Source organism: Lissotriton vulgaris, chromosome 4_1 (assembly GCF_964263255.1).
Source record: "Lissotriton vulgaris chromosome 4_1, aLisVul1.2, whole genome shotgun sequence".
Taxonomy (NCBI): domain Eukaryota; kingdom Metazoa; phylum Chordata; class Amphibia; order Caudata; family Salamandridae; genus Lissotriton; species Lissotriton vulgaris.
The window spans coordinates 666783694-666811197 of record NC_141691.1 but is presented as its reverse complement, the minus strand read 5'-3'; the positions used below and the strand labels follow the sequence as shown (position 1 = coordinate 666811197).

The window sequence follows — 27504 nt, the reverse complement described above, 5'->3', positions numbered from 1 at the left end:
AGATTTACAAAATCACAATCTACAGATGTTTGAAATAGTTATCATAATAAAGGCATAACATGTGGTTGTTAGCTCATAACATAAAATACATTTCACCAAATGATAGGGGTGGACTCTAAATCCGCTTGCTTTCTTTACTTGTTAATCTTGTACTTTTTTGACAAGTTAATGACGTGAGATTATCTAGACAGTTAAATCAGTCAGTAGTCAGGCATAACATAGGGCTGCAGAGGCTAAAACGTATTATAGAACTTTGAAAGGTCATCTATAAGAACAACTTTTCAGCTTCCTAACCATCTGCAGACAAAATACTTGATCAACAATTGAATATTAGACTAAATACCTAAATTTAATATGTGACACAATCTGATTTACTCATCCCGTAATATTTACTTACAGGTATCATACACCCTCACATCGCACTTTTAAGAATAAATGCACCAGCTCTTTCAGTCTTCATAGCCTTAAATCCCTAGATCCAAATAAGTTTACCATATTTAATTATAATATTCGGCAAAAGTGTATAGTGGTGAAAAATGGAACTCAACCACATTGCATCACTTTTTCTTCTAGTTACATAAATATTTTGCACCATGGGAAAATAGGACAATCTAATTTTACACTGTCTATGCTCTCTGCAGCTGAAGGAATGGAAAAACAATATTTCACGTTTAAAAACACATAAAGTAGAGTTATTCCGAAATAATCCCTATTTAGCAAGCAGCAGAAACAATGTAAAGTCAGCTTTATTTTTTCTAGTGGAAACCACCACTTACTATGATCTAGTACCATGTGTTGTTTTTCTGATGAAAAGCTTTATGATGCAGCTTAGGTCACCACAATCAGGTACACTCATAACTGTTACTGTGCAATCTTTTCGGAAATGACCCAAAAATGATTATTTAGCATGAACCACAATATATAATGTCATGATATTTTTCCCATGTCGTTTTAATTGTTTCTTGTCAGTTTAGTTGCCATATTTATGTCTGGCTCCGAGGCAGCTTCAGCTGTCTTGACAGCGTCGCGTTAAAAAAATAAAAATCATAAATATGTAAATATATACAGATCTCTCCATTCAATGTTCTGCAAACGTTTCATTCCCATTTTGCTTCTGCAGCATTTACAGGTTAAAACAATTAGAACCATGCAAAGTTAAAATATGCATTTAAATTAGATGTATATTACATTTCCATATACTTCTTCCTTTTACCCGAAGGAAACTACCTTCATATAATTTAAGCTTTGCCATGTGAGGGCCCCATTACAATTAGGTGAGACATCCCATTTTTTAGCTAAAACTCCTCTTTCAGCCGAAATGGGCCTGCCACTTCGAGGCCCATATCCACATGCAAACCTGCAAACAGCAGATGAAAATCTGCCTGAAAGCAAGCCAAAATTTGGGGAAGAAATGCAGGAATCGGTAACACAGATTCCTGCATGCTATTCCTTACTTCAGATGTCAACATTTACATAAAGGTCCAGTACTGGTATGGCAATACTACTCGCTAACAGTAATATTGTGAGCAGTATTACTGTACCTTATTAATACACCACTGGAATTGTGATATCTTACTCAACTGTAAAATTATAACAGCACACATGTGAGCATTCAGATTGATGTTTGGACTAATACATTTCACTCATCTTTGAAAAAACAAACATGAATCAAGTAAGTAATCAAGAAAAATTATGAATATTAGACCTGGGAGAAATTTTAATTATGCTAGAGTAATCAGAGTAATTTCAAGTAATTTTTTTGATGACCAATGACTGAAAAGTACTCAATTACACTCAGTCGCATAATTTTGAGTAACTAGGCACAAAAATCCTACCGCTGGTAAGAACAACAAATTTAGCAAATGCAAGCAGCTGCTGGCTGCTACTGTTCATGTTATGGAGCAGTTAGCGTTATTTTCATAGTGCAAAATGCATCCTCAGGTCTATTTTGGAAGCAAGGGTGTATTTTGTGCTAAGAGAAATGCGGTAAATGTTGGATTACGCTTTTACCCTAATTACACATAATCTCCCATAATTTTGCTATCGTTTCTGGGTAATTACATTACACGAAATTATACAAACTATGATGATCCCTCTTGAATATATGGCATCCTGCCTATGTGTGCAAATTGACCTCTGGACTGGGATGTATTTATTTCAACAGTGAGCACAATTTTCTAAGCTATAAAATAAAGAGCCCTGAGTTTGATGAGGTTCATAGCAATATCAGTGTGGTATGTATGTTGAGGCTAGGTCAACAAAGGTTGAGGAAGTGCAAATAACAGACTGACACAGTTAGGCACGGTAAAGAATTTTTCGAACTGCAACAAATCTAAACATGCTGACTCTATAGCTTGTATTAGTTATAATTACATATTGCGCGATATATTGGTCATATGCAAGTGGGTAGAAACAGTAGTGTTTTAAATGTTTCAAGAGCTGCAACTAAGCAGTATTCACCCAAAACACGCAAACCTAATACAAGATGGACATCAAAGATATAACATTTTAATTATGAACCACTAGCTATTAAAAAGCCTGTCTAGTTACTCCAAAATGTTCATTTACTGGTCCTGCAAATACTGATGGACTGCGGTGCAGCATTTACCAGGTGTGATAAATAATTTATATTCTGAGTCTATAATCAGAAAATGCGGTATACGTATTGCATCAGTGTTTGACGCACCAAACTCCTTATGTGTCTGAGTTTCCAGCATTTTTTCTCCTGTAAATTTCAGCAAACTTGTCTGACCAAAATTTGTCATGGAAAAATTGCATTCATAGTTTTTAAGCCAAATTTGTATTTCCGATCCACGCTGAAACAGTAGTTGTACTGAGGTCAAAACAAATCCTTCTTTCCTCCAAGTGAGGATCAGCACTTTAGTCTACTAAAGGTGAAAACCAGGGGGTATATTTATCATTGTATCACGCAGGTAGCACAGCAAGTCACCTTGCTGCGCTGTGTGATAGGTAAAGGGCAAGAATGGGCCATACTTAACATTGTACAGTGCATTCCTGCCTTTTCCCAGTGCTGGCACACAATGTGCTACATAGCACCAATACAGACACTCTTGCACCATGGTGCAAGGCAGCCTTCATTGTTAGCAGGATTGTTTTTGTGCAGGGAGGACACCTTCCTGCACAAAACAATCTCCTGAGGCATTTTCCCCCTTCTATGTGTGCTGCAGAGAAAATAAGAGAGAAATAAACATATTGCTCCTTGTACGCCTCACCTGGGGAAGTGTACTAGCTTTGGCACATTTTCAGGTCTACAACTTATGGTAAATCTGGGAATGCATCAAAATCCATTGGTTTTGCATGGGAACACCTAAAAACCACTCATGGAAAGCCGTCCTGGGGCAGAGTAATGCAATACAGAGATTTGTGCTGCGTTGCATTGCTCTGGATTAACCAATCAATTAGGTCCATGCAAGTAGGCCTCGCATCTTAAGGGATTCTTTGATTTTGCACCCTGCTGTTTGGTGCAAAAGCAACGCAACTCTTTGATAAATATGGCCCCAGGTGTTTAATGATTGTCAGACAACATTACATTGTTTTTTCCTCACACTGCCCTATTGTTTACAGGTAACTAATGTTCACGCTTCTTTACTGCCACCCCTGAGTGCTCGGTCTTTTGCTTCATGTGGCCCTTTGTGATTGTTTCGCACATTTCTTAAACCATAAGCTTATAACCACATACTGTTCACTTAACAATGACCAGTGGTGACATGTACTTCATGCAATACAATCATTAAAACCACCACCAAATTACATTGAGCGGGTCCTGTCTCCTTTGTTGTATCAGAATCTGCTTTCCCTATTTCATGGTACTCGAAAAGATGTAATTATTTTCATTAAAAAGCTGTTAGTCTTACAAGGTAGTTCAGAGTGATTTTTAAATATATGTGTATGCTATTCAGTGGTTCAAAGTGCCATATATGTGTATGCTATAAAGCGGTTCAAAGTAACACATTCTTCGTTATACACTCATGTACAAGTACATACCATCTCTTCGTTCTCAAACTGAGAGTTATACTGTGCTGCTTCTTCTGTGAGTGGCTTCTGAACGAGGTTTCTGCAGACGAGCCAGGTGGCCAGACTAGCAATGAACATCCCAATGTCTGGTACAAACATCCGGAGTCCATTGCCAGCATCTACACCCTTCATGCTGAAAAGACAAAAAATAGTGTGCTAACGTTAATGCAAATGTGATGCGCAATGTGTTCCATTCTAAAGACTTGTTGTGCAGTAGCGTCAAATGTTACATCACATTATTTCACTGTGTAATGGGAATAAGTGGATTATCAATGAGATGTTATGCATTCAAAGTACACTTTATGGTGACGTGGGTAACACCTCAAGTCCATGGGTCGAAGGTAGAGTCTAGGGTAATGAGTTAAGTAACTGTACTTTCAGTTAACAGTTCTGTATTCTGAGTTCTCACCTTAACAAATGCTTATGTTAAATTAATCTGACTTGTTTTTGAAAATATTCATGAAGAAATTTGATGAGGCAGAAAGAAGGATAGCTTCACAGACATCACATTAGGGAAGAAGTTATGGCTCCATAGCTCACCATAATCAGTGAATTTTAGAGGTGCTCATATTTTGGAGTTTTGCATTACAACCATAATGTCTTTTCAACTAAAGTTTCATAGAGGATGTTTTGCAAAGGGCAACCCATAAATGGCCTGTATGCACTAATTAGGGAAGGGGTATGTAACAATTTTTCCAGCATTTCTCTGCGAATAGGTCACAAAGGACATGGCTCTATGAACTGCATAAGAGTATAACCTTAGGCCATGCTCTGTGTGAAGAAAATAATAATGCATCACTGACACAAGGCAAGGGTAAAACATGTGTTTAATATATAAATGCACATAGTGTAACAAGGGCATGGTTTGGAGCCGTATCCATGTGCTCAACACACAGCATGGACTATAATTGCTCCCTGATATATCTCCATAAAAAATAGTTGTCCAGAGATTTTCATTCTTAATTGGTGTTTTTGGATCATTAAAGAAGTAATTTAGCTTGGGTAAACATCACTGATCTGGGCCAAACTTTTCTGGATGAAATTTAAAAAAATTGCGGATGTGTTGCAGTTATGATGTAATATTTCAGAAACCATGAGACCTATTTACTTCATTTTGGTGTCAAAATATGGGTTATGGGGGTCAAGTAACCTCCAAGCAACCCTTTAACTAATTTCCAAAATGGTGGCTCTAATAGAGGAAGAAGAGATATATCTAGAAGTGAAACAAATAATAATGGTTTTTAATCCTGTTATGTATACATCAAACAATGTTTATGATCTGAATATGAAAACAAAATAATGCTTAGGACTCCTGGTTTAGACACATTTTCATAGTTCAGATTCACTTTATTTATTTGTTTCAGCAATTACTCATGGTACATTTGCAGAATGTTGAACATTTGAGAAGAGCATATCGACAGGGACATCTTTTTGTAGCACAGGTTTTGCAAGTACATGTACATGTAAGTTCTGTGAGTAGAGGCTTTAGAAATTTCATAGGTTTTAGCACCTCATAAATATCTTCCTAACTAAATTTACACAGATCTTTCCCTACATATGTGTGATCCAAAACATTTACACATTGTCTGATCTGGTAGAACGCTCCTTTAATGTCTCCATGCACAGAACATGATGTTGGTGGAAGGTCACTAAGCAGGACTGATCTCTTGAACTCACTGTATAGAAAATCGTCAAAGGTTTGACAGTCAGAACTCATTTTGAACACATGCACAAGGTATTTTTCTATGTCGTTAAAGTCACATTCTTCTTCTGTCTCAGTAGATCCTTTTAGAAACTTCACAGGTTCGACAGTTAAAGCTCCAAGCGTTGTTCTAATTTTGCTCATAGTGTCATCACCTGAAAGAATATGTGCCTTGAATAGAACAGAGCGGAGCCCCGCGGTAGCGAGTAAATAGAAGAGAAGCACCGCACTCGCAGACAACGCTCTTACAAGTAAGCCAGCTTCCTATTCACTAATTTCAACCTTCCATAATTTTCGAACCACAACATATCTAAATCCAGTTCTCTTTCCAACAGTTGGGATAATACAATGAAATAACACCGCAATGGAGCCAAGCTAAGCCTCAAACGCTAGAAAACACATGCCACAAGTAAGTCTTAGCCCAAAATCGGGTACAGACAACATGCCCTTCGTTCCAATTTTAAAATACAATACAACAATGTTCTCTTTCTCGACAACAGGTTCAAATTAACATTCCAATCAACCAAATTTGACTGCACCACGCAGGAACATAAAGGTAATTGCATGTTCCGCATGGCGAGAAGCTGCATAATAATACATAGAGGAAGGATAGGAACTAAAAGAAGTCTATTTTTTGTTTTTCTTAAACACAAGGTACCCAGGTTGCCCTGAAGAAAAACCCGTGTAAACACATACCGGGTTTGGAAACGCGTCGGCTTTTCCAAAGGAGTCATTCCTTTATCTCACTCCACCAAAGGCAGACTTAATAACGCATTAACTCTTGGAACAATGCCTAGGGTGGTTTATAATCCTGAATATACAAAAGAAATAGACATATAGGATTATTGCTTATACTTTCTGGTGTACCGATGAATTCATTTTCTTTGTGTTAGTACATATGATTGTAATGTAACGTGCATATATTGAGTTGCAGCAGGCAACAAATGTTTTATGGTTTAGACAATGTGTCTTGTATGTTTGAACATTAAGTTCACTTGTGTAAAGGTGATGTTGAAACCTCGTTTTCTAACAAATTGAAAAAATTTCAATGATGTAAATATGGTAATACAAACATGAGCCTTATAATTCAAGTATAAGCTCAGCTGCTGAAAATTAAATAACAGCACCTAAATCCGAGACCAGACGCTGTCTTTTTTCATGAATTGAGTGTCCAGCCTGGCCCCGTAGGACAAAACCCTTCTGCTTACATTGAATAGAACACTCGGCATCTCTGTGTCAGGTTTCTTTTACAGAATATGAAGTGGGATTAAGTGTCTTTTCTGGCCCGTTCCATAACGTATCCATAACTCTGACAATCATTGATTAACAAACATTACAACAAATCTAAGTAGCAAAACAGTAACATCTGTGTCATTTGACAGTACAATAACTTGATTGGAATATTTCAAACAGCCCACTCAACATGTGGCACAACATGAAGGTCAGCTTCCTCTAATTTGAGGTTTACTTCTTGAATATTATGGCCTACACATTTTGAATATATCCCTGCAGGCACCAACTACTCATTGAAAATTATTCCACTTAGAATATTTGGAAATTGAGTGTTCACTGTAGCACCAGCACTGGTTTGGTGAGTTAACATCGGCAAGTTCATCTTGTTTGATGTTGATGACCAGAATTTATCAAGTTGCGCAGGTATAGGTGTCGACTATTTGATGAAGGCAAGATGAACTGTTTCACTTGTAGACATTTGTAATAAAACCTGTCCACTAGTAGTATTCATTCCTCGAGTCAAAGCACTGTCAACATTTTTAGGAAGGAGATGCACCACTCCTATGTGGAGAAGTGCGCATGGTTTGACATATTTTTAAATAATTGGTAGGTAAATCTTCTTTACCAGTTCGTTTCACCCTATCACTTCTAAAAGGTGAGGATGCTCTTACAAATTTATTCCATAGAATGACAAGTAAGCACATTTAAAGCTCTCACTCTGACAACATCTAACATCCTTAGATTTCCAATTTGGTTCTGATTAGCAATGTGTAGCGAAGCTAACTTACTCCTCTAATGAAACAAAAACACAAACCAAAAACAAAATTCTCTGGACAACCATTTTTTATGGAGGTATATCAAGGGGGTAGGACTACTACAGAAAGCCTTGCATGCAGTACCTCTGGGTGCATAGCACACACAGGACATGGCCAAAGTTCCACGCAATGATACAATGGCTCATCCGACAAAAACCTACACAAATAATGAGTCTGCTCAATTTAAAGTCAAATTGACCATGAAAACCAGAGGAATGATTTGAAAGGAGTAGGATACTGAAAGACGACTCAGACACTTTGCTCTCCCTGATTCGCCATTGTAAGGCCCAGCACAGTTAGAGAGATTTCCTTTTTGTGCTATAATTTGTGCTTACTGTCACCAGATTGCTTACTTCTCAAATGTTTTTTTTACATTAATTGTACTCATTTCCTTACAAACATTTGTGTCATTTTCCCTGCAAGTATGGTTTTAGGAATGGAACAAAAATAGGAAACTGAATTGAATTATATCCCTTTGGTGCACTAATAGATTTATTAATTCACAGTGCTGTCAGTGTGGGGAACTAAGAAAGGCTGTGACAGAGGCTGTCAGGCTTTCATCATAATCCTCTTAATAAAGTAAAAAGTTACGGTTTTGCAAATCTTGATTTCTGCTTTCTTGTATATATGTTTTGGTTACTACTGAAAGAAGTACAATGCAAGAGGTGTGTTATTGTTTTCAATTTCCATTTTGGGAATAGATCAAATATTTTATTTTTCATAGACTTTTAACAGAAGCTTTTAAAATGCCAAACAATAACATTAACACCTTTGTTTAAAATATATAATTAACATAAAATAACTAACACCAGCAAGGACAGCCTATTTATTCATATTAAATAAAACACATTTCAGTTATTCCATGCATGTGCAATAGGAAACTTTATGTGACCCAGTTAATTCTCTTTATATTTCAGAAAATCATAAAGCAACTAATCAAAGTAATTACTTATTACTATCAATAATGATGAATATAATAGCATGCTTTGCCAAGTGTTGAAGTCTTCTCTGTTCCTTGTACATTAAAGGATTGACAGAACCCTGTTTTAACATAATGTTTATGGAAAGGGGCGACCACTCGGTCCCCCCGAACGTATGGCGGAGTGCCTCGATCCCCCCGGGAAGCCATTTTTGGGCGGGAGGCGCGTCTCGGCTGGTATGCCCGAAGCGGCGTAGCCGGGGCGCGCCTGTTCCCGCCCTAGAGTGGGCTGGCCTAGACACTGACGCAGCCAGCCACGCCCTCGGGACGGGCAGGGGCGGGTTTACGCCCGCCCTGAAGACGGATAAAAGGAGACGCAAGGCCGGAAGACGTCCTCTTGTTCTTGTGCTCCGAAGCTGCACCTCCTCGCTACACGTGAGCTCGGGACAGAACAAAGAGCCAATTTTGAGCGTTTTGATCTTTTTCTTTGTCTTCCAGATACTTCGTCGAAGAAGATGCCCAGGAAAGGCGAAAAGAGAATGACGACTGACCAGATGGTTCGGGCACTCTTTAAAGATATGTCCGACATAAAGAAACGGTTGGCGGAGCGAGATGGGGAGGAGGGTTCGGGCCCTTCGCCGGCTGGAGGGAGACCTAAGAGGCCGAGAAAGGTTCCAGCCGGTGGGGACGTCCCGGCTCCCTCTGCCCCTCTCGAGGCGCCGACCCCAGTACCGATAGAGGGGAATCCAATCCCGGGGGTCGTCTCCCCGACATCCAAGGAAGACATGCCCCCCGAGCTGGCAGCACAGCTAGCAGCGTGGTTGGGGGATAGTGGTGATGGCGCCACGGCTGCCGAGGCACAGGCGCTGATAAAAGGGCTTCGTGAGAAGAAAGAGGCAGCTAGAGTGGCGGGGATAGACAAGCCGCAAGCGGCAGAAGCTGCGTCCGGTGCAGGTAAGCGGCCATTGCCGATTGCAAAGGACGAGTCAGCACCCTCTCGTAGAGAGAGATTGGGACAACATGTGCCGTTAGCTATAAAAGAAAAGATCTGGGCGGGAGAGTACGTGAATATTTTTTCCCTGCTTGTTGATCATTATGATGTGGAGCATGTGAAAAGTCAGAAGGACTTGATGCATCCGAGTGTTTGGCGCGCAAAAATGGCCGCCTTTAAGGTTAATGAGAACATTGGCAACTGGGGCAATGCATGGGGTATTTTCACATCGATTTTGGGGGAACGTAGGCCCGAGTTGCTCCCTGAGTTTCCCGTTTACCAATCACGAATTATGGGTTACTCGACAACGTATCAAGGTAACCATTGGTTTTGTTATGACAATCTGTTCAGAAAGGAAAAGGAACATAACAAGAGTTTGACTTGGGATTGTTACGATTCGTTAACTTGGGACAAAATGAAAGAATCAGGAATGTTAAGAATGCCATTGGTCGGGAGCAATGTTGTTGATTACTCCCGCCAGAATGTGGGGACGCCCTTTCGACCAAGTACGAGCACCGACGACCAGTCAAGGCCCGCAGGCAATACAGGGAAAAAGGGTTTCTGTTTTAATTTCAACAAGGGGAAATGTACCAGGCCTCCGGGATCGTGTAAGTTCAAACATGAGTGTAGTACGTGTGGGTCGTCCCATCCTGAGTCATCGTGCAGAGCCAGAACGGGTGAGAATGGGGGTAAGGGGGGCGCCAAACAGGTCTAAGCTAGGCCGAGGGGCGCCTTTACCAACCCCGATTGATACCTTGGCAATGATTCCCTGGCTCAGCGAATACCCGGATCGTACTTCTGCCGGGGTGCTACGGAACGGTTTTACACATGGTTTCCGCATCCCGGTAGGGGACTTTCAGGGTGTAGGGACGTGCAAAAATCAACTTTCCGTTTTACAACATACATCGGTAGTGCAGGAAAAAATTCAGAAAGAGGTTAGCCGGGGACGGGTCGCCGGCCCGTTTAGTGAACCTCCGGTACCAGGTTTCGTTTGTTCTCCGTTAGGGGTGGTCCCCAAGAAGGACCCGGGTGAGTTCCGTTTGATCCATAATCTGTCTGCTCCACGAGGTCTTTCGGTGAACGACGCAATTGATCCAGAAGTTTGTTCGGTGCGATACGCATCTTTTGATGAGGCAGTAGCCATCTTGAATCGCCTGGGGCACGGGACGTTGATGGCGAAATCTGATATCGAGTCAGCGTTCCGGTTGCTCCCGGTACACCCAGACGATCAGCGTCTTTTGGGATTCGGGTTCCAGGGATCATTTTACATGGATAGGTGTATGCCAATGGGTTGCTCTATTTCATGTGCTTACTTTGAGCAATTCAGTACTTTCCTGCAGTGGGTGTTCACTGAGACAGCGGGTTTCCGAAATGTAATGCATTACCTTGACGACTTTCTGTTCCTTGGCCCCGCCGGTAGTCCCGAATGTGCCCAGGCTTTAGACAAATTCTGTGTGTTAATGGGTCATCTCGGCGTGCCGTTGGCACCGGGTAAAACTATGGGTCCCACGACTTGCCTCGAGTTTCTGGGGATCGAGTTGGACTCAAGGGAGGGGTGCTTCCGTTTACCAGCTAGCAAAGTGTCGAAATTTAGGGCAGCCCTCCAAGTATGTTTAACTGCATCCAAGGTTACACTGCATCAGTTGCAACAGTTAGTGGGAAAATTGAACTTTGCCTTGAGAGTGATACCAATGGCTCGCCCCTTTTCCCGCTCAATTGCCCAAGCGATGGTTGGCCTGAAGGAGGGTCATCATCGCACAAGGTTATCGACTGAGGTCCGCCAGGACATGCGGATTTGGTTAGCATTCTTGGCGGACTTCAATGGCCGAGTTGTCTGGAACAAGCCAGTCATGTCCTCCGATGAGCTTGGGCTATGGACAGATTCAGCAGGAAGCGTAGGTTTTGGCGCCATCTTCGGCACAAAATGGTCGGCACAGAAGTGGCCCCTATGGTGGCACGAGAAGGGGCTGACAAGTAACATCGCTTTCCTCGAATTATTTCCCATTCTGGTGGCCCTGAGAACCTGGCCAGAAGGGTTCAGAGATCATTCTGTTGTGTTCTGGTCCGACAATATGACCGTGGTAGAATGCATCAATAGTCAGGCAGCCCGTTGTAAATTGATTTTGAGGCTGCTCAAAGAAATTGTCTTACTGTGTATGCAACTGAACGTGGTATTCAGAGCAAAACATGTCCCTGGGGTGATGAATCAGGCCGCTGATGCACTGTCTCGTTTTCACATGCAGGCTTTCTCGGGCTTCCTTCCTTCAGCGGACCCGGAGCCGGCACCCTTCCCCGAAGCTCTCTGGTCTCTCGGTGCCCCGAACTTCGTCACCTCGTGGGAGAGAGTCTAGCACCCAGGACAAGGAAGGCATATGAAGGGGCGTTCCAGGCCTATTTAGCCTTTTTGGGGGCAGAGAGAGGGGGACTTTGGGGGCAGGAGGAGTTGGTAGTACTTTTCCTGATGTCCTTACGTAGGGCTGGGAAATCGGTGGCCACGGCCCAAAGGCATCGTGCCGCCATTTCCTTTGTTGCCAGGGCCCATGGCATCCTGGACCCGACAGCGTCTTTTACGGTACAGAAAGCGCTGCGAGGGTGGCAACGTCTGGAGGGTCGCAGAGTAGACGTAAGACGACCGATAGGTCTAGACAGGTTGTCCCAGTTGCTGACCACACTCCCTAACACATGCTCGTCCCCGTTCGAGACCTGTTTGTTCCGGACTGCATTTATGCTGGCATTTCACGGGGCTATGAGAGTTAGTGAGCTAGTTGCAAGGAACAAACGGGATGTGACGGGGGGCTTGTGCAGGGAGCAGGTTCAGATCAGGGGTGATGCGATGATTGTCTCCTTTCTCAGGTCCAAGACTGACCAAGATGGGAGGGGGACTGCACGATCATTCGCAGGATCCCCGAGTCATCCATGTGTCCGGTTCAGTGCTTAGAAGATTACCTAGCACGAAGGGTGGCATCATGGGGGGGGACATTGTTGAGGCATGTAGACGCCACCCCGCTGACGAGGTTTCAGTTTCAGCGGGTGCTTGCAATGGCCATTGCCGCAGCGGGCTTGGACCCGGGTGAATTTGGGACCCATTCCTTTCGTATAGGGGCTGCCACAGAAGCTACAGCCAGGGGTCTCAATGTAGAACAAGTGAAACGGGTGGGGCGTTGGTCCTCCAATTGTTATAAGAGGTATGTGCGATTGCACATGTTGTGAAGCTGTAATCATGTACTCACGCTTCTTGTCTTCTGTTTGTTTTCAGTTCAGCAAGCCTACGCGGCAGGGCGGACTGTGCAGTTGACCCAACACCAGGCCAGCGGTCACACATCACCGGCTGAGAGAAAGGAGGTGTGGGTTGTAGGCCACTCATACGTGAGACGGGCCGCAGACGTATTCAAAGCAGGTGATATGATTCACGTACCTGGGGAATACGGGTACAGAGTGTCCTTCTACGGAAGGGGCGGTCTCTGTATTGACCAGTTTCAGGCATTTTTTGAGGGTTTGTTAGAGCGGATGAGGTCACCGCCGTCCATAGTCATAGTACATTTGGGGGGCAATGATCTAGTCACCACCGGTAGACGACTTCTCCTGGAGGCTATGCTTTCCACGGTAAGTTGGTTAGCAAGGAGAGTTCCGGGGTGTACAATTGCGTGGTCTCATATGATCCCACGAAAAGTGTGGCGGGGGGCTATCTCGATCCCTGCTTTGAATCATTCCGTTAAAAAATTGAATAACAAAGTGAGTCGGTTGTTCCGTTCCAAGACATTACATTCGATCTCGCATAGTTGTATTAATGATGACAGTATGTATTTGCGGGATGGTGTGCATTTGTCGAGGGTGGGCAATGAGTTACTCATAGGTGACTTCTTAGCTTGGTTAAAATCGTTAAAACATGACCTTTAGGTAGGAGTTTGGTGGGGGGTCCGGATAGCCGGTCAACTATCCGGACCTGTGGCGGTAAGGTCATGATCGGTGAGCACTAATTGGTAGATCCCTATGAGTGGGCGTCACCCAACACGGATGGGAGCGCTCGGGGGAGGTGGCCATTGGCCCCTCAATGGGGAGGCGGTCCCGTCTAAGGGCGGGTCGCCGGAAGTTAAGGAAAGGCGGTCAAGGCCCCTTCCTGTGTAGGAGGGGTTACAGCCCCCTCCTGAGGAATTTCCCGGGGCCAGGGTCATCTGCGACGGCAGATGCGGTAAGTTGTGTGGGGTTGGGGGAGGTCCACGATACCTTCTAGATACCACACACAAGTATTCGAACGACCTTTAAATGGCGTCGAGTCTTAAGTGCCCCCGACAAGTCAAGGGAAATTGTTAGTAGTTGCACTTGAGGTAAGCCTCTGTACTGTCGCCCTTCCCAAGTGGGAGGGGTAAGTCTGGTTAGGGATCTTGACACCGGTTATGACCTTGCCGTTGGCCCTTAAACGTTAGGATGTACAATTTCAGTGTTTATAGAGAATGTTTCTGTAGGATGCTAGTTCGGCTAGGAGAACCTCTGTATTAGAGAATATGTTAAGATTAGCCAAACATCGCAAATGTGATAATGAAATTGTACATAATATGAAACGTTTAATGTTTAATTTTTTGTTTTAATAAATACGGCCGCGGGAGGGTCACTCCCTCCCACATCCAAAAACTTTGAAGAACTGTTTCCGGTTTCCCTTCTTTTGGGGATCGTGTTGAGAGGGGGTGGCGGGTATCTCAGCCATATGGAAAGGGGCGACCACTCGGTCCCCCCGAACGTATGGCGGAGTGCCTCGATCCCCCCGGGAAGCCATTTTTGGGCGGGAGGCGCGTCTCGGCTGGTATGCCCGAAGCGGCGTAGCCGGGGCGCGCCTGTTCCCGCCCTAGAGTGGGCTGGCCTAGACACTGACGCAGCCAGCCACGCCCTCGGGACGGGCAGGGGCGGGTTTACGCCCGCCCTGAAGACGGATAAAAGGAGACGCAAGGCCGGAAGACGTCCTCTTGTTCTTGTGCTCCGAAGCTGCACCTCCTCGCTACACGTGAGCTCGGGACAGAACAAAGAGCCAATTTTGACCCACCCACCAGCCCCTGAGGACAGCAAGTTGTTGTGCAATAAAGTGGATTTTCTAAGTATGTTCTTCCTTTTTCGTTTACAGGTTGTGAAAGTATCAGTTTTGTTGTTTTTCATAATAAAGTATGGTGAATATCATTTAGGTTGTTACGATTAAAGGACTTGATGTAGTGTTGCTTTTTGAGCATGCTCTTTCGGTCGTAGCGACCAATGTTTTCATAAGTTCGAATTGTCGTATTTATTTTTTGGTAGGCGGTAAGGTCATGATCGGTGAGCACTAATTGGTAGATCCCTATGAGTGGGCGTCACCCAACACGGATGGGAGCGCTCGGGGGAGGTGGCCATTGGCCCCTCAATGGGGAGGCGGTCCCGTCTAAGGGCGGGTCGCCGGAAGTTAAGGAAAGGCGGTCAAGGCCCCTTCCTGTGTAGGAGGGGTTACAGCCCCCTCCTGAGGAATTTCCCGGGGCCAGGGTCATCTGCGACGGCAGATGCGGTAAGTTGTGTGGGGTGGGGGGAGGTCCACGATACCTTCTAGATACCACACACAAGTATTCGAACGACCTTTAAATGGCGTCGAGTCTTAAGTGCCCCCGACAAGTCAAGGGAAATTGTTAGTAGTTGCACTTGAGGTAAGCCTCTGTACTGTCGCCCTTCCCAAGTGGGAGGGGTAAGTCTGGTTAGGGATCTTGACACCGGTTATGACCTTGCCGTTGGCCCTTAAACGTTAGGATGTACAATTTCAGTGTTTATAGAGAATGTTTCTGTAGGATGCTAGTTCGGCTAGGAGAACCTCTGTATTAGAGAATATGTTAAGATTAGCCAAACATCGCAAATGTGATAATGAAATTGTACATAATATGAAACGTTTAATGTTTAATTTTTTGTTTTAATAAATACGGCCGCGGGAGGGTCACTCCCTCCCACATCCAAAAACTTTGAAGAACTGTTTCCGGTTTCCCTTCTTTTGGGGATCGTGTTGAGAGGGGGTGGCGGGTATCTCAGCCATATGACTTTGTGTTTACTTAAAGCCATGTAATTAAAATATATGTAATCCATAAATAGCTATTTTATGGATTAAATATATTTAAATATATTTCGATTTTTGCCTGTTGTAACAAGGTTTTGCACTGTGTTACCCACACTGGAAATCTAAGGGAGTTAGATGTTGTCAGAGTGAGAGCTTTAAATGTGCTTACATGTCATTCCATGGAATAAGTTTGGAAGAGCATCCCCACCTTTTAGGAGTGATAGGATATATATTTTCCTACAAATTATTAAAAAATATGTCAGACCATGCACAGCTCTCCACATAGGAGTGAAGCATCTCCTTCCTAAAGATGTTGGCAGTGCTCTGACTAGAGGGATGAATACTACTAGTGGACATGTTTGACTAATTGGGTTGTGGTACCCACACAAGCGTTTCCCTGGTAGCAGTTTTTGATGCGCCTATTCAAATTGAAGGAACATATTTAACACAAAGATGGGCAGTGAAAAACAGAAATGTTCCGCGAGGGCTATGATATGCACTTGGATTGTACACAGGTGGGCTGGAACAGCACATTGTCACTGTCCTCAATTCAGTTCTTATTCAGATCACTCCTTTTTATTGATCTATGCTTTACGTTTTAATAATAAGCAATCATTCATTAGTTAGCTATCTGTCGTGGGTTTATAAGCAATTTTTTGCAACCATTTTAAATTAGTTTTTCCATGTAATAAGATGCATAATTTTTTTATTCAATGAGAAAAAAATCAATTTACAAATATAAAAAATAGAATAACTCGAAAAGGATATATGGCAGATATATAATTGCTTTTGGAATTTTAAAAAACTGCATGAATGGAATGACCACTCTAATCACATTAACTACTTTGCATATCATTTGTAAATACATTAACTGACTAAGCATGTGCCTTGAAGTGGAATGTTTCTTGTAAATGAGTAGAGAATTACATGTAGTACGCTGATAAAAAGAAAGTTATCAATTTAGAGATATTTCTGGATGGCATATTCGTTGTTCTATTTGATATCTAAAGCTGCACTGTAAGGGACAAATGTATTAAACAGTTTTAAGCTCACAGATCCTGCAAGTCGCAAAAGCAAAGACTCCTCAAAGTGGATGACATCTTTTTGCAAAGAAGAAGCTGTTCACGAGGGACATCATCCAATTTGTGAATGAGAACTCAGATACTGAAGAGAGCATACAGCAGTTGAGAGGACTGCTGAATCCTTTCCCCACCCCACCTCTACAATGCTCCTCACATCATGCCGGATTTAATTCAATTGTAATAAAAGAAAAGGCATTTTATGAATGTGAATGTAGGAATACAGGTCTTCTTTCAGTTGCAGACATTCACCACATTGAAACAAGTCGGCAGATGGTTTTCTATATCAGAACATGATGTACAATGTATGACAGCCCTGTTTCATACACAGCTGCATGAAACAGTCAACAATTTGACCCCATATGTTTACTCTTATGTTAACACATTTTTCAGACTTTAATGGAGTTTTCAAAGAATTACAGGTGTCTGATTGGAAAAATACAACTGTCATAGTTTTCAAGAATGACTCACCTGTGTAACATCTGAGCATTGTGAACTAGGTTGAAATATCAATATGGGATAAAGAAAAAAAACAACATCCTCCATGCCCTGAAACTTAACTCTATACTTCAATATTATTTGGCAACTTCCTAGTCTTGTACCTGTTTTCTTTCTTTCACTCATTATTGATGACAGTGCAATCTATTTACCTATGTAACACTATATTTGCATTGTAAAGGACGCAGACACCTTTCGGTAATGCCCATGATGTATAAAACCCACATAAAATAATAAATATCTAAATAAATAACATTCTCCTCCCAAAAGTTTGAAACTGCCTAACACTCTCGATTATTATACATTAAGGATACTGCATTACAAGGTCATTTATTGCTAAAATTTGCTAAAATTCTGTGAGGGTCTTGCAAAAGTATGTTAATAATATTCAGAGTTTACATAATTAAAAATCTTTGATCCATACTAAAAGCTTTGTGTGTGGATAAACGATCACTAATGGGTTTGATCAGAGCCACGCTTTCTTTGCAGTGTGAGTGACATAAGTTGCCACCTTTGCCCTCTGATGTCTTTGTAATATCCCTACCATAATATTTGCCTGTTTTTGTTTCTTAGAGTAACTCTGTGGGGGAAAACACTTTACACTGGGTTTGCACTACAAAAACAGTGCAAACCAGTGCAAAGGGCTGATTTGGAGATTTACTTTTCAGGGTCATCCCACAGTAACACCAATGTAACACAACGTTCTGGTTTGTACAGCTTAATTTCACTGGGGCGTACCATGGGTTGTACATAGGCATTACAATACAACCAGCCTCTCAAATCTCTATCTACTAGCACTGGTAGGCAGATATTTGTGCCAACATTTTACAATTTACACCTCCACAAGGCAGGCATAACGTTAGAGATACATTTTCTTTTCTCAAAGCTTTTCTAACTTTGCATGTGTGCTGTACTGTTTAGCACACATAAAAGTTGTAATAGTGTTAAACTATGTCAAAGTATAATATTTTGTACTGGAAGGATATCTTTTCAGCACAAATCCTATGTAACTATCCTAATATTAGTGGTGCTGTTCTGTACTCTTTCTTTCATGCAGCACAACTCATCAACATTGCTTCCTGCAGTACATTGTGTGAAGTCTTTGTAAATTTGCCCTACAAGTTTAGCATGCCAAGCTAATTAATTCCTTCGATTTGGAAAGATTTGCTTCAAGAAAAGGAAAAAGAGTGTGATCTGCAGACATCTGTTTAATGCTTAAGTATTGGCAAGTTTGACTCCACAAACGTGCAGCAGGAAAATTTCACTAAAAAGAGTATATATTTGTAAGCTGATATTACCAGGACACTCCCGTACTATTCAACACAAAAAATAAAATGTAAGTATGTTTATACTACAAAGTCAATTGAGTTGTCCCCTTACATTAATAACCCTGCCACAATCAGGATTTCAGATCAATTGTAAGCAGGAAAGAGTGCTTAAAAATCCTAGTATTTCAGTGCCAGGATTTCAATTTGTTTCCTTGCCAACTCGGAAAATACCCATGTATGAATTCAGGTACTCTGCATTAGACATGATGGTTTCAGTATAAAAACTAAGGGCCTGATTTGCAGAAGTAAACTTACACACTTTAATAAGTTTACTATTTTTTTTGTGTTCACCAACTACAAGTTTAATTTTACTAATAGTAATTTGATTGGAGAACTCAGCACATGAAAAGTTAGGATTGGCCTATCTTTTTATGTGCGGAGTCTCTGCTATGAGTGCAGACCATCCGCAGTTGTAAAATTACTACTAGTAAAATTAAACTCATAGTTTGTGAATACCAAAACAGTAGTAAAATTACTAAACTGTGTGACTTTACCTTTGTGAATCAGGCCCCAAGCAACCCTAGTTTGTTCAATGCCATTTCATCTATAAATATTTAAACGTACAGATGGAGATTATGAATGGAAGAAATAGGGTAGCATGGCACATGTTCTTTAGTATCTGAGCTTAGGCAAGAGAAAAGTAATCTTGGTGGAGGTCACCATTCAACATATTTGGAGCACTCACAAACTCAGATCTTTGTGGTTATTATAAGACATCCATGGCTATTCACATCCTCGATTCACATCTAAACCTCTTTCAAATAAAGAAGGGAGAAAGTGTGTTCCAGGATGAGAAAAGAAAGGAGACAACCCCAAAATGCATAGTGATAAATACAAAGTATGATTATTAGTATGAAACAAAGTATGATTATTAGTATGAATACACGAGCCATCTTTACTAATTTCTTCAAATTGTCCATCAAAGTGGAATATTGAGGATCAACTGCAGAGGAAAAGAAGTATGCATAGAGATCTACAGTGTGTAGATTTCCATTAATGTTAGTGGGGATATTTTGAATCCACAGGAAGTCTGGCAGGAATACAAGATATAGAAATAAGTCTAATATTTGTAGATTTCAAATTTTCGAAAATGTTTCTAATTTGATTACTTCATGAAATGTTGTACAATTTATTAAGGTATTTATATTTTACACAAATAAATAGAACTGGAAAAGGAATATTTTAATCACAGTCCGGAAATCCAGCAGCTGATCAGGTTGTAAATCTGAACTGACAGTTTACTCCATAGTTTAGTGGCACCAAATTATTTCCTTTCATTCTAATTCAATGCACCATGCCACAAGATTAGAATTTGCAATATCATCCCAAGATGTACTAGTAAAAAATTCTAACTACTTAATGTACCTGCCTATATTTGTTTGCTTTTTGAACCTTTGGATTTCTGGTCTCACTAGGACTTGAGTCCTACGGGTCATTCCTCAGTCACATATACACTGTAAAAATGGTATTGCCTTCTGGCCTTGAGTGCATACACTATTAACATGAATCTGGGACATCAAATGCCAGAGGTTTGTCACTTGCAGGGCTCAAATATTAATAACTGGTGCATTGCAAACTATCTATAACATTTCAAATCAGACTATCCGATGAAGTAAACATATGTGGTTGTGAAGCACAATTATTATTAATTAAAAGTTGCCCAGATGTATCAAGATACCCTTTAGCGATTCTCAAATAGCGGATTTTAAGGAATTGCCATCTGAGAATTGCTAAATGGTATGTATCTAGAAATTCACTATTTTTTTGCGATTTCTTAAAATTCCTTAGTTGCGATTAGCAAATTGCTAATCGCAATTAAGGAATAATTTCCCATTCATTTCTATGGGCCAGGAGGCCCATAGGAATGAATGGACAGTTATCAGTTATTCACAATATGCGATTCGCAATTTGCTAATCGCAAATTGAGAATACTTTCAAGGGTGCAAGGGTGTCTTAAGGACACCCTACTGCACCCCTGAAATTGACATGTGTGCGCATATGGCGCACATACATGCCCTAAGGGCATGCATGAGCGGCACATGGCACCTTTAAAAATTTCAAAAAGTACTTTTTTTTAAAAAGTTGCAAATTACCACTAACTACAAGTTGGTGGTAATTTGCGATTTCTTAGCCTAAATTCGCAAAGCTTAAATGCTACATACAAAGCATTTAAGGAATTGCAATTTGCGATTTCTTAAATGCTTGCGCAAAATTAAGGAATTTCAAATTTAGCGATTCCGAATTTTGCGGAGCAATTTTTTGATACAACGCATTGGCCGATTTTTTGGTCGCAAGCGCTGCTTTTTTGCGATTCGCAGCGTTTGAGACAAAAAACGGATGATACATCTGCCCCAGTGTCTCTTGAGGATGTGCCAATTAAACTCAAAGGGCTGGCAGACTGGGTGTCAGCTCCATCATCCCAGAATGATCAATTTGGCTCTGAATTATTATCTTAGTCCTGATGTCAGACACCTAGCTCATAGTGTTTGTGTAGATTCTTAAAACATAATGCAATTTTCCGTTTTTAACTTTTTACAGCCACAATTATTATACCTTCCGGGTTAGGGAGAGTTCAAATTCCTTGTGTATGTGGCTTTGGTATGTCTGATCTGCCAATGCCAAAGCTTCAAGAGGATTTTTATAAAAATCAGGATATAAGATGGAAGAGAAGTCCTGAGCTTTCTGTGGGTCCCTATCAGACTCACTGCTAACTTCTGTGTGGGATGTAATAATGGGGTGATAACATAACGTGCTAGAATTCCATTATTGGGACTGTGTAGCAACATATGCAAACAGACATAATGACCCATTTGAATGCAAAGGTAGCTTAGGGACTTTTATACTCCTGTTAATGGGACTGAGGCAGAAGAATGAATTCTAGAGCTAGTAGTTTGCTAACTTAGGAGGATTTGAGGTAACGTTGTTTATTGTATTTTGAATAGTTATGTTGGTATCAGAATTTGTAGAGTGCGGCACTGTCACTCCTGGGGGTATCAGAACAATGGGGTGTGAGGTCTCTGTCAAAAAGCCAGGACTTGAGGAAACAGCAGGAATAGGGAAGAAACAAGCAGAAAAAGCAGAACAGAGGGCAGAAAAATGAGCAGACAAGGCAAAACAGAGGACAGAATAACTAGCAGAAAAGGCAAAACAGAGCAGAAGAGGGCAAAACAGAGAGCAAAAAAACTAGCTGAAAGGCTAAAAGAAGGGCAGAAAAGGACTAGAAACTTCAAAATAGAGGGCAGAAAAACGAGCAGGAAAGGAAAAACATAGCAGTGGAGGCACAAACAGAGGGCAGCAGTAGACCGGCAGCAGAGGGTAACAGACCCTGCGGAAAAGCTGGACAGGAGAACTGTCGCAGGGGGAGCTGGCAAGAGGACCTACTCAATATGCATTGAGTAATGATGATACCCACCTTTTCCCTAAAAAGTAGGCTTCCTTTTAATTTGATGCACAGTGTGAAACTATAAGCTCTATTTCATGCAATTTCACTACCATACTCCACACATCACCATTATTCAGCTTAACCACATTCTTCATGACCTGTTTGATTCTGAAAGGGCCCATGTATCCTTATTCACTCTTCCATACATATCCTGGTGTTTTCACTATTTCCTCACCTCCCACTTTCCATTATTCAGCCTGGTGCATTTCCTCTGATCATTTCTCTTTTTGTAATTGTCTTGATATTTCTCTCTCAACCACTTGCCATTCCTTATGAGTTCACTCATCTCTGTCTCTTTTAACCAACCACCCCACCCTCTGCTCTTTCTTACTCAACCATGCCAGATTTAATTTAGTATTGACAACTATACGCTTTAGCCCAAAAAATGGCAACTTGAATGTCACTTAACTGGGAGCATTGCAATGGGTCCACCACAGTCCACCACAGCTCATTCAATACTTCAGACAAAAGCCTTCTCAACTCAACTACTTTCTGCACACATGATTTCACCACTGTATTCATGTGTTCTGCAAGACTGTGGTGAGTATTGTGCAGTTTTAAGGTGAACTATGGACAATTCTCATAAGAACCTATGTATGTCATAGGATGCCAAGTGGGCACCATTATCTGTGTTAATCTCCTGTGGTACTTCTTCCTGAATGAACTCTTCCTTCAAAAAATTGATCACCACTTAGTAGAACCTACACACTTAGTCACCACTCACTTTGCCCTGGGTGGAATTATTCTGGTGCCCCTGAACAATTCACTTCCATTCCAACTTAATTCATTCTTTACACTCCAGAACCCTTTCACCCTTTCTGAGAGGGTCTTAAACTCCGGCCAACCTCCTACAGTGAATTTTTTGAGTTCTTTGGTTTCCTCATCAGTCTCTCTCCCTGTTAGCCACTCATCTTTCTCCAGCACACTTTCACATACCCAGTTGACATGGTCAACATCGGTTGACACCAACTCTCTATCCAGTGGCAACCTGGATAAACATCCGGCCACCACATTTGGTGATAAACTGTACTTGTGAGTCACTCAACCCTTCTTCTCATCTTTTGATCCTGGTAGTAAGTTCATCATCTTTCCTTGTGGAAAATACATAGACTAGTGGTCTGTCATCTGAGTCTAACCACAAATTGCATACCCCATAAATAGAATTTAAAATGTTTGATCACCCATGCACACACTAGGGCCTCCCTCTTAATCACAACATATCTCCCTTCTGCACCTTTCAGTGAACAGGATTCGAATGCCACTACTCGCTCTTCACCCTATTCAACAGTGGGAGTACTTCTCCCAGTTCCTTAAGACAATCATAGGTGTCCCAACATAAGCATCGGTCCAATGCAATCTTTGATAGCTCTAAAGGCGTCCTCACACTCATCAGACCATTCAAACGTCCTAAGGGATTGGGCCAAACTAGAGAAATTAGGCATTATTTGGAGTAGAACTTAACTAATCCATGCAACAATCCCACTTGATCTTTCTTCCTCGGTGCTGGTGTCTTGACAATCACATTGACAAGTTCTGACATGGGTTTAATCCCCTTTGCAGACATGGTAGGACCTAGATATAAAACAGCACCAACCCAGAACTTACACTTCTCTTTTTTTAGTGTCATTCCTGCCTCAGCCAACCTCTCCAAAATGCTCTCAACGTACCATCATGCTCCTCAAGATCCTTCATATAGATAAGAATTTCATCCTGTCAGAAAAGTTAATTCAGCAGTCCGTTGAGCACTTTTTCATAACTCTCTGGTAACATGCAGCCACTAATCCAAAAGGCATTCTTATTAAAGCGGTATGCTCCCAAAGGTGTGAAAAATGAAGTCAGATGTCTGGATTCATCATCTCGTTTAACCTGATGGTATAATGATGAAAGACCTACTACACTGGAAAATTGAGAATTTCCCAGCATGGTCAAAGCCTCAGAGATGATAGGAAGAGGTTGGCGGTCAACCCAAATGCTCTTGTTAAGATCTCGGAGGTCCACACACATTCTGATTTGTTTGCCCCCATCCTTAGTTGCCAACACTATTGGGTCAACCACTCTGAGGACTAAGGGGCATATTACCAAGCGATAGCGATAATTATCGCTATTGCTTGGTTAGAGACAAAAATTTACAGCTGAGCTGCGGCGATTTTTTATTGCAAATAAACCTTGGTATTACCAGGGTTTATCGCAAATGCAATAAAAATCGGCCGCAGTGCATGAATATCGCTGAAAAGTCAGCGATATTCATGCATTACCGAGCTAATGCTCTTAGCCATGTTATCCACCTCCCATTGGATAACATGGCTAAGAACTGCTCAGGGCAGGTATTAGCTTTTGGAGATATTCACGCTTAGCGCGAATATCTCCAAAAGTTGGTAATAGGAGATAGCGATGTTAGCGACTGTTTCCAGTCGCTAACATCATGGCACGCCCACTTTGCATGTCATTAGTGATAAATATCACTGACATGCAAAGTGGGGCCCAAGATGGTCGCTATCTCCTACTAGCTGTCGCTAACTGGTGTTAGCAACAGCTAGGTAATAGGGAGATAATTTTATCTCCGCTTTCTTGGCTTTTAAAGCCAAAAAAGCGGAGATAAACCCCCTTGATAATATGCCCCTTAATTTCTTCAATGACCTGACTCTTAATCAATCTGTCAATTTCATTCTTCAATGGTCTCAACATAAGTTTGGGGACTTTCCTTACTCTGGGAATACAAGAAGAGGGTTTTTTGTTTTTTAATGATCTTGTGTTCAAACTTTTTAGGGAGATCCAACTTGCTATTTGAACACATTTGGAAATTGATGTAAAATGTTCTTCATGTTTTTGTTTAGGTGCTACAGACATGACCGTTTGCATAGCATTAGGATTCAATTTAATCCCCCTGTCTTGCTGGAGGGGCCAACCCAACATATTATCCCATTGTTTTGCCACATACACCTTACCTTTGTCTCCTTGTCCAAAAATGTAATCGCATAACACAATACATCGATTTTGGATCCTCCATAGCTCATTAGGTTTATGTCAGGAGGAAACAGGGTTATTTTCTCCCCACCAAAGTCTTTCTCTCATTTCTTTTTGCCTACCATTGTGTAAAGTGAACCGGAATCAGCGTAGACAATAATATCCTTATTGTTCAGTTTAACATGACATACTGGTATGGCTAGCAGACTCACATCCACTTCACTTGGATTTGGTTTTATGGCTAACACCATTTTGCTTACATCTTAACAAACCATGTCAACAGTTTTATTCTTATCACCTTTACATACTCTTTCATAGTGGCCTTTGTTTACCACACATTCAACACACAGAATTCCAAGTGTACGTTTGGGTATTGTTAGCTGTGTGACCTGGTGTGCCACAGCAATCACATTTAATTGTATGGGTCTTGTTGTCTTTGATAGTGCTACCCTGCTTTCTATCTTGTCTAGTCTTACACAAAACCTCTGCCACCATTTTATTCACCACATGATTTTTGGTATAGGTTTGCAATGAAGAAGAAGACGCATCTCCCATCTCAGGCACCCATGCATTTGCACTTTCTACAGCTTCTAAGGTGGCAATGACCTCCCTGAGATCAGGATTCTTCACTAATAACTTCTCTTAAACCCTTACATTATTGGTGAACCACACCAATTGGACCCTAATGAGCGAGGCAAATTCAATCAAATTTACAAGTGTGCGTCTGTGTACGTAAACATGCTATATAATTCCATACACTCTCCTCTTTCCCTTGTGTTCTTGAGAAAAATCTGTGGCACTCCAATACTTCATTAATTCTTGCCTTAAAATGTTTCTCTAACATTAATACAGACAGATCAAAGACAATAGTGATGTTCTCCAGACTGTCGTAAATGTTTCGACCTTCTACAACTAAATTATGGAGTAGAACCCCTTACAGAATCAATGATACTAGAATTTCACAAGTAAAAATGACCCATGAATACTAAATTCACAAATTAGGAATTTGTCATCCTAACAATTACTTAGTTACTCATTCCACAATGGCTATGCTACATTCCATCTCCTAAAAAGATAAGAACAGGAGAGAAGAGAACAAAGAAAACTTACATTACAGTCTCTGGAATAGATGGAATACTCCACTACAAGTGTTGCTGTTCTTATGCCTTAGCACATGCACCAATTTGTCTGGTTACTGCCGCAAGTGTATGAATGTTGCCGTTTGTATGCCTTCGCGCATGCACCAATTGGGCTGGCTGCCTCTACAGGTGAGTTAATACTGAACCGATTCTCCTATATTGTGCTAATATGCCATAATCAGCAAAACCAAATGGTTGATAAAAGGAATTGTTACGCTACCCAAAATGCTGGTGAGATTTGCCACACCACCTGACTCCTTACCAAAAGAATACAGACATGCCAGTTTGCTGGACAGAAGGAAATTTGCTTTCTGTGCCAGGAGGTAAGGACGGGACTCGAGTTAGCGATGCCTCATGTGCCTGGAGACAAGAAGAGCAACTTTCGCACAGTGCCTTTCTATCCACCGGCATGAGGCTACTGAAGCGTCATGCAGCTCTGGGCTTACGTGCTTTCCTGAGGCTTGATTCCTGCCTTCGACTGCAGCGTGTAGTGCAGGTACAGGGTCACGCACACTGTTGGGCAGCCTTACTCACACTGGAAAACACAATGTATACACAAATGGCTGCACATAATGGTGTTATTTTGGAAGTGGCGTCATCACGTTTGGCAAGAGTTGCGAACAGGTGTATGTGTTGTGTGCTAATCCTGTACAACAATGTGGTCCAGTTTTTCTTCAAATGGCTTCTGGACGCGGCGTCACCACGTTCCCTGCTTGTAATTTAGAGTTGCGATGTCTGTTACGCTCATGCTCATGCGTCCAGCTCCATGCTCTGTTTGTGCTTGTGCTTTACTCCCTCAGAGGCTCTCATCGGGTTTGTGAGGCAATTGATTATGCAAGCAAGTCTATGAGCTACCATGCATTAACGCACCATCAAGCAATGACATATAAATCCAAAAGTCAGTACTGGAAAGGACTTATGCCTGTATAGGCATTATACCTTCACAAAATGGCTGAGACTTGCACCCAAAAACTGATGAGGTTGGTGCTCTTCGGGAAAGCCTGTCTCCACCCAGGCTGCTCATCGCCAGTATTATGAAGTTGTTTGCGGTGAGTATCTGGGGAAACTTTAAAGTACACTACTGTCACCAACTGAGGACAGTTGCCTCACCCTCCAGCTCCCAAGCTCCAACTGAACTCCCTGAAATACTCATATCATCACATTCTAAGATGACCTATACCAACAAAGGTAAGTGCCATCAGTACATTCTAAGCCTAACAAAACAGATATGCTTGGGAAAATTGTTTTGATAGATGAAAAGAAACCAATAAAGAAGCCTATTCCATAAAGAAATAGCAAAATCT

At 41.6% G+C, this 27504-nt stretch overlaps 1 protein-coding gene across 1 annotated transcript in view; it reads right to left on the bottom strand.

Annotated features, from left to right (window-relative positions):
• PIEZO2 (piezo type mechanosensitive ion channel component 2) overlaps window positions 1-27504 on the bottom strand; it is a 1150823-nt gene that overhangs the window by 637202 nt on the left and 486117 nt on the right. The window contains exon 5 of the mRNA XM_086964934.1: window positions 4006-4168. Coding sequence (XP_086821060.1) covers window positions 4006-4168 — 163 coding nt within the window. The remainder of the gene's footprint in view (window positions 1-4005; window positions 4169-27504) is intronic.